At 35.5% G+C, this 13,561-nt stretch overlaps 1 protein-coding gene and 1 pseudogene across 1 annotated transcript; one reads left to right on the top strand and one right to left on the bottom strand.

Annotated features, from left to right (window-relative positions):
* Nucleotides 1-1,317, bottom strand: part of LOC103735102 — a 3,343-nt pseudogene extending 2,026 nt beyond the window's left edge.
* A 2,312-nt stretch (nucleotides 1,318-3,629) lies between these two features.
* On the top strand, nucleotides 3,630-4,580 carry LOC103735101 (olfactory receptor 5K3-like). Its single transcript, XM_008834221.1, has one exon. The coding sequence runs from the start codon at nucleotides 3,633-3,635 to the stop codon at nucleotides 4,578-4,580; it is 948 nt and encodes a 315-aa protein (XP_008832443.1). The 5' UTR covers nucleotides 3,630-3,632.
* The last annotated feature ends 8,981 nt before the right edge of the window (nucleotides 4,581-13,561 follow it).

The following is a 13,561-nucleotide window of genomic DNA, read 5'->3' as shown; positions in this document are numbered from 1 at the left end:
AAATTAGCTGAGGTATCATCACAACAAAAGCCTGGAAATTTGATGAAAGGCAAAATAAAAAATGTTTAGTATGGTAGGATGGCTTAGACTTACATATATATTACACAGGGATACTTGCAAATGAACCCACGGAAATGCAAAACTTGGTAGAAAAATGTACCTATTTGGATCTCTCATTTTGTCTTTCCTTCCATAAACTTTTCCAAAGAAACTTTTATTTTATAAGGTCACAACCAACTCAGTGTTATTACAAAAATGTCTAATTCAGCCTGGTCTACATAGTGAGTTCCAGGACAGTTGGGGCTACAGGGAGACCCTGTCTTAAAAAGGCCAAAAAGAAAAAAAAAAGTCTAATTAACCTACTAACATGGTAACATATAGGTAATATGGGAGGTATCATCACTAATCAGTTCTGTGGCAATATTTAGTGGTCTTATCTTCCTAATTGTTCTGTCTTTTGTGCTGTGTCATGCTTCTTCCTTTGCGCTTAATAATGCTTGTGTTATGTCAGCCTGTATCTTCTTTTGTTCTGTGATATTCCTGTGATTATTTCATCTGCTCTGCGGTTTTGACCATCATCTTTGTCCTTGTGGTTTCAGTAGAAGATATTGTAATCATTTAGTTTGCACAGTATGCCAGTAAAATAATCTGGAAAATCTTCTAAATATGTATCATTCTCCCATAAATTAGATACATGTAACAGCATTCTAAATACTATGACTATTATAAAGCACAAATAGAAATGAAAAAGTACAAAGTTAATAAAATGATCTGCAAATTTTATCTACAAAAAATACAAAAATAGTGTCTAGTGCTTATTTACAGTTCTTTATTGATATATAGCTGTTTAAAAATCAGAAAAATGCTGATATATGACTGTGGTGATTTGAATGAAAATGTCCCCCATAGGCTCCAAGTATTTGAACATTTTGTCCAAAGTTGGTGGCACTGTTTGGGGAGGTCTTAGAAGGTGTGGCTATCCTAGAGGAAGCATGTCACTGGGGGGACAGGCTTAGAGAGTTCTTAAGTGGGGAAGAGAAGGGTGTGTATCACCAGGTGGCTTCATGTATTCCTCAGTTCTTGAGTTTGAAAACCAAGTTGATTCAATGTGTTATAGTCCGTGTGTTACTCATCTGATAGCTAATGAACCATTTCTCCCACACATTGCAAGTTGAGCATAGCTGGTTATAGCCATTCCACTTCACCTCACCGTCTCTGGATGTGCTTTGATGCCAGAACCATGAAGACCTACTTGAACCTGGTGTGATGAGTGCTGAGGTTGAATGATGAGTTGTAATGAGCCAGGAGCTTCTCCATATACCTACACAAGTCGAAGTGAGTCTCCTTGGGAGAACTAAGTGGAGAAAATGTTCCAAGTAGAGGGAGATGGGAAGGAGATGGATAAAGGAGCATTAATAGGGAAATATTTTTATATTACACATACTGTTTCATATTTTATATAAACCACTTTTAAGGGAATTATAAAAATAAAGTCAGTTACATACAAATCACCAAAATCACCTGCAAACAAACTTGACCACAGGTCATTTGCTTGAAACCCATTGTCTCACAGGACATTGTTAAGTACATTTAAGTTGCTCATTTGGCTTGAGGGCTAATATCTCATGAGAATACTCTGATGTCATTGCAGAAAATTCCTTTAGGATTTCATAAACCTTTAACTCTGCAGTGTGGTGGACACAACTATCACTGACCTTCAGAGTTTTCATTCTCTCAAGTCCAAATAACAAAATACCTACGTATTCACAAATTCTGAGACTGGCACCATTAAACAAACAAACAAACAAAAAACCTCTGCATTTAGAAAAACTCCTTGATAAACTCAAGGTAAGAGAGGTATTCTAACAGTTTATTTTGTAATAAATCAAATTTACTTCTCTGAAATTTTACTATTTTTTCTTTCCTAAATTTCAGCTCTTTCATGACCTTCATAGTTCTTCTCAAAATTGAAAGGTATGTGAAAATAGAATGCAGCATAGCACAATAATTAATGTGACATTCTGACAACATAAAATTTCAGAATATACTAGAAAAAAATGCAAAATATAACCAATCCAGCCACATATATTGCAAGTTATTTCTACTTTGCTTAATTAAATGGATTGTATTTAGTTATTGGAAAAAAGAGATATTTACTGCTTTCCTTTTGATCTTTTATTTATGGAAATACAAGTCAGTATGTTCAACTGTATCACTAATAGCATGAACTAGACTTTTGAAGCAAAACAATGTTTACTTTCCTATGTTCTCTTAAAATTTAAAATTTTTCTGAGATTTAAAAACTGAAATTTAAAGATAACCTTGTCTTATTAACTTGTTGATGAGCGAATCATACAAGTGAGGATTTTAAATTTTTTCCTTACAGACTCCTCTTAAAGGTAATGGCTTTATATAGAGAGTAGAGTTCATGCAGGGTCATTACTGAGGTCGCCATCATATGTCATTAGAGAAAAGGTTGGAATTAGATTTTTTTGCTACCCACTGCATAATCATCTTTCACAGAAATGTGTACCAACTGACTTCAGAATTTTTATAATCTAATAAGGAAATGTTTCAGATATATATTTAAGGAATCAGAGCAATACAGACTAGTCACAAGAAACTGTGGATGTTGTTGCACAATGAGAGACATGTGACACAAAGAAATGACATGCCCCACAAGTAAGAAAATGAGGTCAGTTTGGTCTGGAAATTTGATTTAAAATTCTATTGAGTAACATTGCTTATAAAATGTCCCCTAGAAAAGAGAGGAAGATTTAGATATTTGGAAGAACTCAATGGTAATAATGTCATAGGCAGAGTCAATGTGAAAGCCACTGTAACACTGGGAAAAGGCAAACAAGAGGTGACTGTCAAGGAACATTTAGCTCTTCTATCCAAGGGAATTTCATTAAACATGAATTGTCACCCTAACTTTAGTCTTTACTAATCTTTCTGCAATCTCTAACATAATAATTTATCACTAATGACTGTTTCTTTGTTTATTTACTTTGATATAAAGTCTCAAGCATTCCAAGCTGACTTTAACTCAATAAGTAACTGAGGGTGACTGAAACTCTAATCCTCCTGCCTCCAACTAGTGACTCTTGCAATTACAAGCAAGCTCCACAATGCCTTGTTTATGTACTGCTAAGAAGCAAATCCAAAACTTCATGCATGATGAGCCCTCATCCTACCAACTGAGCTGCACCCCATGCCTCCCACACCCTTAAAACTCTCCTTCTTCTAGGAAAACATGAAAACAGCTTTCTCATATTTGCAGGACAACCAATTTAAATTTATTTTAAAGATTAAAAAACTGACGCTAAACTTCAGTAAAACAAACCAAATTCTAGTATCCTTCATTTATCCATTATCTTTACAAATATGGAGAAAGATAGACTTTCTACTTTAAACATTCTCCCTGGAATTATGAAAATATTCTAGTGAATTTCAAAATTGCTGACATTTTAAGAGAAAAATAAACCCCCAAACTACAGGAGCTGCATTCCAGAAACAGCAGGAGATGTTTAATGAAGTAACGCCAAAGTTAAACAAAGAAAAATAAGTGGGAAATTATATGCTCACAATTACAATCTTATTTTTTTCACTTGTCGATAGAGAAGCTGGAGATGACTGAGGACAACTACTCCTGGACAGCAGAGTTCATCCTCATAGGATTTACAGACCACACAGACCTGAAGGTCCCTCTGTTCCTGGTGTTCTCTGCCATCTATCTGATCACCATGGTGGGGAATCTCGGACTACTGGCCTTGATATACAATGAACGTCGTCTTCACACACCCATGTACATCTTTCTGGGCAATCTGGCTCTGATGGATTCCTGCTGCTCCTGTGCCATCACTCCCAAGATGTTAGAGAACTTCTTTTCTGTGGACAGAAAGATTTCCCTGTATGAATGCATGGTGCAGTTTTACTTTCTCTGTCTTGCTGAAACTGCAGACTGCTTTCTTCTGGCAGCTATGGCGTATGACCGCTATGTGGCCATATGCAGCCCACTGCAGTACCACACCATGATGTCCAAGAAGCTCTGCCTCCAGATGACCATAGGAGCCTACATAGCAGGAAACCTGCATTCTGTGATTCATATAGGGTTCTTGTTCAGACTAACTTTCTGTAGGTCTCATGTAATCAAGCACTTTTTTTGTGATGTCCTTCCATTATATAGACTCTCCTGTGTTGACCCTTACATCAATGAATTGATGATTCTCATCTTTTCAGGGTCAGTTCAAATCTTTTCTATTACTATAGTTCTGATATCTTACTTTTGTATCCTTTTCACCATACTCACAATGAAGTCCAGAGAGGGAAGGAGCAAAGCCTTATCTACTTGTGCATCCCACTTTCTGTCTGTGTCAATATTCTATGGGTCTCTTCTCTACATGTATATTCGGCCGAGTTCACTTAATGAAGGAGATAAAGAGATACCTGTTGCTATTTTTTATACTCTAGTAATTCCTTTACTAAACCCTTTTATCTATAGTCTAAGAAATAAGGAAGTAATAAATGTGATTAAGAGAACCACGAAGAAGAGACTATTCTGTAATGTTGTGAAATAAGTATCTCCCTTAGACAGTTGATATCCATTTGGTGATACTAGTCTCAAAATCTGCAGGTACTGAGGAAGTAGAAATGTGCCTCTCTCTAAAAGAAAGTATTACAGCATTAGTACTATTTGAGTCAAATTAGTTCAAAAATAGATATTCTGATAAATTGTAATTCTAATTTCTAAAGTACTGGAGAACAATTTTAGTGAACTGGAAAACAATTACAATTATTCATGAATGTAACTGTTTCTGACAAATCCAACCAAATTTCGCAAAACAATTAGTGTATATTATAGTAATCTTCACCTTAATGTCATCAAATTTCTTGATTCCAAAGCATAATCAGAGAAATCTCTGATTTTCAGATTCTAAGTTCTCAGATATTAATAGGGTCAGTAGTGAGAAGTAAGATGTGTGTTTGTATATGATTTTTAACTTGACTTTAGCTCTTTCAAGATAAGATGCCATGAAATTTGTTTATGTAGTGTGTCCTCTATAATCACAAATATTTTTACATTCTTTTATTTTTGTAGTCTCATTCTCTGAAATAGAGTATCTGTATTTTCGTGGTTTGTCAATTTGTATTTAAAAATGATGTCTTTATTATGAAATCCCTAATGATTTTAATTTTCATGTAATTTTATTAATTGTTCATCAATATTACAATTTATTAAATATATTCTTTAAATTAATTTTTCTCCTATTATTAGTTAGTAATTGTGTTGTTATTTAGTTTTGTTGTATTTGGGTCATTAGCAGCACCAAAATATGCAATGACTTTAGTGAAAACTCTTGATGTGTTCATAACATAAAGAACTGTTGGTCAAGTCTTAAATAAGGTAGAAAACTATAAATTTAAAACAAAAATAACTTACTAGAAATACATTATCTGCTAGACACTGAAACTTTTCATATATATTATGTACCAACTAATTAGGTACTTTTTTGTTTTTCCTTTTAAAAAAATCTTCATACATAGCTAAATACACAACAAAAAATAATGCCAGATAGGAGAGACCTTCTTTTGAGTTGTTGGCCAGGGTGGCCCAAAAGACTCCCAGATAGTAACCCAGCATAGAACTAGGAAAATGAACAGCAGACCCCAAGCTTATCTAAAGGAATATTGACAACTGATTGCTGCTAGATGAGAAACAGCTGACCTTCCTAAAACAAAGACCTCTAGATAGGCTGACTAGGTTCACCAGATGGACAACCACTGGGGAACAGCTGGGGGTGCCAACTACACTGCAGACAGTAACAGGGATGACAGAGTATAAGAACTCTATGGGTGATGGGAGGCTATGGGAGGGTGCCATCTGAGAAGTGGGTATATAGATGAATAATATTTGGATTTTCTGTGTGATATACACAAAAAAAATCAACAAATTTAAAAAATGAGTAAAAAAATCTTCATACAGTGAACTGTTGAATTGCTTGTCCAAACTCATCCTGGCAAGCCAAATACATCTGGTCTCTAAAATCAATATTGCCTTTTCCCCACATGCCTATGTTTTATGAAATGAAGGTTATATTTCCTCTAGGGTTTAGCTCCTAAGTAACATTGGAATTAAACCGTATCTTACAGATTGGAAAAGAATATGTTTACAAAGAAACAAGTGAATCTGACCAAAGTGTTTGTGGAAATGAGTGTGTCAGTGGGAGTGGGATGTGGGGAAAACAGTGGACAGAACCAATAGCATGGCAAACTATTCAAGAGAGTTTGGGGTGAGTGTGGGACACAGGAAAGAAGTGGATCATGTAATTTAGAATCATGTAATCACCACCCTCAGCATCTGAATTTCCTTAGAAGCATCAGATATGGAGAATTCTTGGCAGCAGGTTAATATGACTGTATCTCCAAGGAAATTGATTTGGTAATGGTTTGATTGGAAAGAAATTAGAATTGGGCAAACTTCAACAGTTCATATCTTAAGTGATTAAAGCAGAACTTGAAAACAAAGAAAGGAGCTAGGTGCCCACAGATAAACATGTTAAAGTAAAGCATATACTTTCAGGATAATAAAATGAAGAAGGTAGGAACCCTCTTCCTTTATTAAGTATGCCACAGCCAATGTTGCATTAACAGAATCATGTCTGACACATTTTAGCATTCAGTGATGTTTAAATATTCATTCAGTAAATATTTCATTCAAAGCAGTATCAATATAAATACCTTGAATTAATAAGCAATAGGCTTACAATTTTGTCTTTTGAATGATTTTTGATTTTTGGTTTTAATTTCTGATGTGGGGAATGTTGATGAGTCTATTTTGTCAGAAATTAGAAAACCTACACATGGTTGTTTGTTAGTTCCATTTGCTTGGAATACCTTTTTACACTAAGGTGTGTATATCTTTGATGGTAAGATGTGTTTCTTGGAGGCAGCAAAAAGGTGGATGCTGTTGTCTAATTCAGTCCGTCAGTCTTTGTCTCTTTATTGTGGAATTTATGCCTTTAGTAATCAGTTTTATTATTGAAATATGTACATTAATTCCTGTCATTTTGTGATTTTTTTTGTTTTTTTCTCAGACCTCTTTTGATTACCAAACTAGCCTGGTTTATTTTTTCCCTGTGGCCTCTTCAGTGCTTTAATCTTTGTGTTATGATTGAAGTATTCCTTCTAGTATCTTCTGCAGAGCTGGCTTAATAGTCATAAATTCCTTTAATTTGTTTTTGGCATGGAAATTTTTCATTTCTCCTTCAATTTTAATAGTTTTCCTGGATAGGGTAGTCTGGGTTGACAGATGTGGTCTTTCAGGACCAAGAACACATCTTTCCAGGCCCTTCTGGCTTTAAAGATTTCTGTTTAATAATCAGGTGTTATCCTAGTGAGTTTGCTTTTGTAAGTGACTTGAACTTTCTTTCAGCTTTCAATACCTTTTCTTTATTCTGTTTCTTTAATGTTATAATGATAATATGTGGTAGTGAATTTCTTTTCCAGTCTTGTCTAGTTGATAGGCCTCTTGTACCTGGATGGGCATCTCTTTCTCTAGGTTTGGGAAATTTTCCTCTTTGATTGTACTGAATATATTTTCTGTGCCTTCACTATGATATTTTTCTTCTTCTATGGCCATATTTGAAACTTACATCTTTTCATGGTGTCCCAAAACTCTCCCATTTCCTTTCACATATTTTTTAAAATTTCTCATTGGAGGTGTAATTTTCTTTAAGAGATTTTAGAATTAATTTATTAATAATTGATGCTCATAATGAAAATATTTTGTGCAATTTACTGATAAAGCATTTGGGGCCTAGGAATTTTTGTTGGGGTAGTTTATATAATTATAAATTCAGTATATTATTATGAGTCTATTCAGATTTTCTAACAATTCTTGAATCATCTTCAATGATCTATATTCTTATGTGAATTTGTCCATTTCAGAGGTTTTCTAATTTGTTGTCATACAATTGTTCACAGTAGTCTATTTCACTATAGTCTATTTCACTGCTAAATTATCAGTGGTAATGTTTCTTTTTACCATACCTGAATTTAATAAGTTAATTCTTTTAATTTTTTCTTAGTAGTCTAATTAACTTCCTGTCAATTTTGTCCATCTTTTAAAAGAAGCTTTTATTTTCTCTGTTTCTTTCTTATTGTCTCATTAATTCCTGTTTTAATATTTATTATTTCTTTATACTTCCTGCTTTGGTTTTAGTTTTCCTTATTTTTCTCACAGTGAAAGTTGGGTTATTTATTTCAAAATTACTCCCTCATAATTTAAGTGTTTCCAATAATAAATTCTCCCAGTAAGCATGACTTTATCCGCATCTCAGAAAATTATGTTGTGTTTTCACTTCTACTCATATTGAAGAATTTTCAATTTTCCTTTGATTTCTTCTTTGAGTCATTGATTACTTAGGCTTCTTCCATGCTAAATAGGGATATAGGATGTGGCAATTGGGGTACCCCTTCAGTGGGTCTACCTAAAAGACTCCCAAATTTTGTAACTCTTAACTGTAGCAAAAAGAAAGTCCTTCACTGGTACCTAGGAGATGTGAAGGAGAACTAAAGGCAAGAGCAGTTAGCATTACAAGTTCTAGAAAGGGAACTAGGAAAAAAGTCAGAACAGGGCAAATTTCAAATATCCAAGTTAAAGTCCATTGGAATTTCTCGATGAGGGCTTCCAAAATCATCCATCTATTGGGTTCCTCTTCATTTTTCTTTTGGCCATCAAGGCTGGACTCAAGAGTGATGAACTCAGGATTTGTTTTCAGGCACTTTGATAGCCATTGGAGTGGCTAGCATCAGTGTCAGTTCCCTCTCAAATGGCTCCTAGACAGGAAGAGTAAACAAATTCAGCCATCATTTACGTTTTAGGCTAGAACAACAGTGGGCTTGCCTTTCTTGCCTCCAGTTAGGCATAGCAGTATTGTAGACCAAGATTTGAAGTCTTTCATCTGAGTAGCATTTTCTTGTTAAGAACAAAATCATCAATGGGAAACAATTGTCCAAGTAACATCTTATAAGAATTTAAGTCTAATATCTGGGAAATGTAAGCTTGTGAACTCTTAAAGAAATATACAGATCACTTTCATATTTGGATATACTTTCCTTTTGAGTGTTTAAGACCATACATTTGGCCCAAATTAACCAATTTACTTTTACTTCTACTTTTACTTTTAAGGTCATCTGAGGATCTGTTCCTCGGGGGTCATATGGGCTTTGAAGGCGCCCCTGGCTCCTTAGACCTTCCTTTTACCAGTTCCATCTATGTGAGGATAAGTCAGAAGCCTTGCTGGGCCATGGTTTTGATTGGAAACTTTGAGGAAATGTTTGCACTGTGTGTACCTTCCTCTTTACAGACCGGACATTGGTTCAAGTCCATTTGGTGGGGCCTCCATGGCCTCCCTGAACAAGATAACATGTGACTCATAACAGTTACAGGACATTTCAAGAGATTCTCCATAGGCCCCTGGAACTTAGTTGACCTTAGAGGGCAAGGGGCAAAAAATTGTCACTTTAAGTCCCTCTGACCAGATTAGTATAGGTCTCAAAGTATGGCTGTTAAACACCCAAGAAGGTTAGTTACACTAATCTGGTATTTTAATTACAATGTGCTATATAGATAAAGCTTGGGCGAAAAACCAAATGTTCTCAGATAAACCTCAACTGGACATATATTTTGTTCCTTAAACTGGTTGACTAAGCTATGATCTTAGAAATTTTAAGATTATCTATATATTATCTTTGTCTCTTCCTTGATATAGCATAACAAACTTACAAAGACTTTTATCACTTGCTTAGCCTCTCAGTTTTTTCTATTCTGAAAATATCCAGCCATCATAATCTTTGTACATAAATCCTTCTTAATAAAATATCTCCATTCCCATAGCCTTCTAAAATCTTTCACCTTCCCATTTTCTTTCTTAATAACCATGAGACAATCACATTAACAAATTTTTCATCTGTTGTGAAAATTTTCTTCTTGGAGATACTAAGCAATGTTTATCCCTTTTTAAGATTCTAGTGTCAAATACATGTCTGATTACATTAAAGTTTTCCCTGGGGAACCAATGAATTTACCAAGCTTACTTACAGAGATGACTGAGGGATTACTGAGGTGTATAGGTGACCTGAGAGTATTTACATTGGAAAGCCTTTACCCAGCATGGATCAAGCCTTCTCTTCCTAGCCTTCCCCAGATTATATGCTTAAGTCCTCCCCAAATCCAGGAGACCATGTGTTATTAGGGCAAAAATTACATGCAGTTTGCTGGGAACAGTGGCTGGATACTCAGGTGATGGTCCAATGACCATGCTCACCCTTTCTTTAATGAAGGAGCACAACTGTCAACAAGCCCAATTGTGATGATCTTTTGCTCATAGGCACAGCTGAAGTCATGAAGACAGTCATTTGACTCAGAGGAGAGTGTTGTGCAGCATAGTCTTATTGAAATAACATGAATCTATATTACACACATAAGATAATGTAATGAGTAAATCTTATCCGTGCACACAGTGTACTTCATAAGCTCCAAGGTAAACCTTATAAAAAATACAAGACAGTTTAAAATCTTTTTACCTTATGTAGTTTAGAGAATGGTCTACCAAAACCTTGCTTTAGGTTTGAAGGAGACATTCAAGGATTCTTTCTGCATTTTGCCTAGTTAATCTTATCCTGCCCATGTAGGACACCACCATACATCAAACTTCTGGAGCAAACATTGGCCCTGTTGCATTAGGGAAATTAGCTAACTTCTAGTGATTAAATAAGTTAGGGAAGATTTCCTGATCTGGCTCCCTTGTGGACTGAACCTTAATATCCTCTTAAATCTTCCCTCTGACCCTTTTCCTAAAAGTAATAAACTGCACATCCATATTTTACTTTTTAAACTAAGGCAAGACTGCTAACTTGCAGGGTGAATTCTTTGTCTGAATTAGAAAAACCATAATTCACCATTTACAATCTTGGAATAAGTACCCATGACCTGGAGAATAAGGAACACAGAAAACAAAATAACTTGGAAAGGGACAATATCAGAATGTTCTTTTCCTTTAATCTGTCCATGACATTGTAACTAGAAAGTACCCAGATCATGATGGGGCAGGAACAAAAGCAAGCATAGGGCAATGAGGGGAATACTCTATTTCAGAGGAAAACAAGTTTGGGATCACAATACAGACAGGGCAGAAATGAAGACCAATGAAGGCCACATCTTAAGCCTCCCACCCAAGTAGGCTATTCTTTTTTATCTCGCATTGTTGTAGATATGTGCTGGTAGTAGCTTGTTCCTTGTAAGGTTTGGCCCTGGAGTTCAGCAAATTCCCATGAGTTTCCCAGGTCTAACCATCACAAAAGGTCAGCTCCCTTTGTACCTGGCTAGTCTTGAAGGTATATCACTAAAAAAAATTCAAGTTCCCTTTAGAAACTGACAAATATACTATGCAAAACAGTAATAATTCAAAATAGTCACTTTTAAAAATCAGCAAATATACTATACAAAAGATGTCAAAATCCAAATAATTCCTTTAAAATAGACAAATATGTCATCTAAACAATGTCAAAACCTAAAATAGTCTCCTTTAAATCAATAAATATGTAAAACAATGTAAAAACTTTAAAAAGCCATCTTTAAAAAATATCAAATATACCATACAAGCAGTTAAAACTCAAAGTAATCCCCTTTAGAAACAGGCCCAAACAATGTTAAAATTTAAACTCCCATTTTGGAGATCTGGCATTACTCCCTTAGTCTGACATAAAAATGTATTGACCTTATTATAAAGCAATAGAGACTGTTAGAATCTCTTGTTTTTCTATGATGCCATCAAGAAAATAAATTGCAAGAGGATTAGGACATATGATTAAATGCCTTCAGTTCAGGAATTCCTAAGTTATCATGAACTAGATCTCACCAGTACTGGTCATTTCCTGGGTATCGCCATTTTGAATTATGCCATGTGGTTGAATTAAGACGGCAGCAAGGTCACACAGGTCACCGCCATTTTGAAAATGTTACTGTCCAAGATGGCAAACAAGCCATGTGACTGTCCCTATATTGATGATGTCATCAACCAAGATGGAGACCAGATCACCTGGTTACCTCCCTCTTGGTGAGGTCACTAGTCATAATGGCAACAAAGCCACATGGCTCCCTTAGTGAGCCAAGCATGATAAAACAAGCCCATCCCCCAACTGGATACAAGCCCTGTGGGAATCACATGCCTCACAGATTAGATGTGGACAGCAACCCTTTCTAACTTTTAGAAAGCACCCAGTTAAGTTAGACTTGCTATAACAAGAGAAATTATCCTCAGATATATAGGCCCCAAATAGAAAAGCAAAGCAAAGGAATCTACATCTTTAAACACACATTGCAGCTATAAATGTGAAGCAATGTCCTCTGGATCTCTTCATTCCAAGATACAAGCTATGCTGGAAAAGAAACTCGTGAAGGCAGCAGAACAGGGTGCTATGTCCTGCACATAAATCATTAGGTTGTTGCGCTGAGAGGACATGTCTCACCAGAGCACAGTATGACTCTCCTTGTTCACTGAAATTTAGATTGCTTAGATCTAGTTAGAAAAGCAGCCTCACCAGGCCATGGTCTGAGCACAGCTTGCTTGGTGACCAACAGGGCCTGTGGTTCAAATTCTGAGCCCCTCTGCCTAAGAAAAAGTTCAGGAAAGAAATGGCTTTTAAAACCTTTTTTTTTCCTTTTGTCCAGGAGGCAAGCAGTTTGCTACCATCGTAAATGCCCCAGGGCAAGATAGCAAGATAGATAAAGAAGGAAGTTTAGTTGTTTATGAAAGCCAAATTCAGTGTAAACTTGAAAATCTCTGCATGATCACCAAATAAATAAGTTATTAGAATTTGGCAGGGAGGTCCCTTCGTGGTTGCCAATATGAAACAGGGAGAAAGAAGATCCTAGACAGTTCTTACTCTCATTCATAAAAACATTTAAGAACGGACCCAAATGGAAACTTTTACAATTTTATTAGAATCTTAAAGAAAAATCCTCAGGACAGATAAGCTAGTAATCTTGGCAGCTGCCTTGAGGAGGAGAATGGAGGAGAGAAGGAAAGAAAGCCATAAAACCATGCAGATTTAAAGTTTACATGGGAGTCAGAGACGTGGCTGACTGGCAGCCACATGGCTTGGAGAAGGAATCTTTAAAGAAAAAGTAAAGAAGTACAAGATGCTAGGGGCAGCCCAAAGCCTTAAAGAAAGCATGTTTAGAAAGAAAATCATGAAGAATAAAATGTAGATTATGTTTTTCCAATGAATTCAGAAAAGTGAGAAGACTTAAAAACTACATGACTGTGGCTGGTCCTGAAGTTCTGCCAGGAGTGTGCTTTTTCTTTCTATACATTTGTGAATTTTCCATTTTCTTAGGCTATTAATTTCCAATTTTGTTGCATCACATTATAGTAAAAAATGTAGCTTATATTCCTTTTATATTAATAAGTCCATGGAGATTTGTTGTAGCTGCCTAGTGTATGGCATGAACTGCAGAATGCTCCATGAGAATTTTGGAAGAATATATGTCCTA

This window comes from Nannospalax galili, unplaced genomic scaffold (assembly GCF_000622305.1).
Source record: "Nannospalax galili isolate Female #2095 unplaced genomic scaffold, S.galili_v1.0 scaffold177, whole genome shotgun sequence".
NCBI lineage: Eukaryota > Metazoa > Chordata > Mammalia > Rodentia > Spalacidae > Nannospalax > Nannospalax galili.
This window is presented reverse-complemented; position numbering and strand designations above follow the sequence as displayed.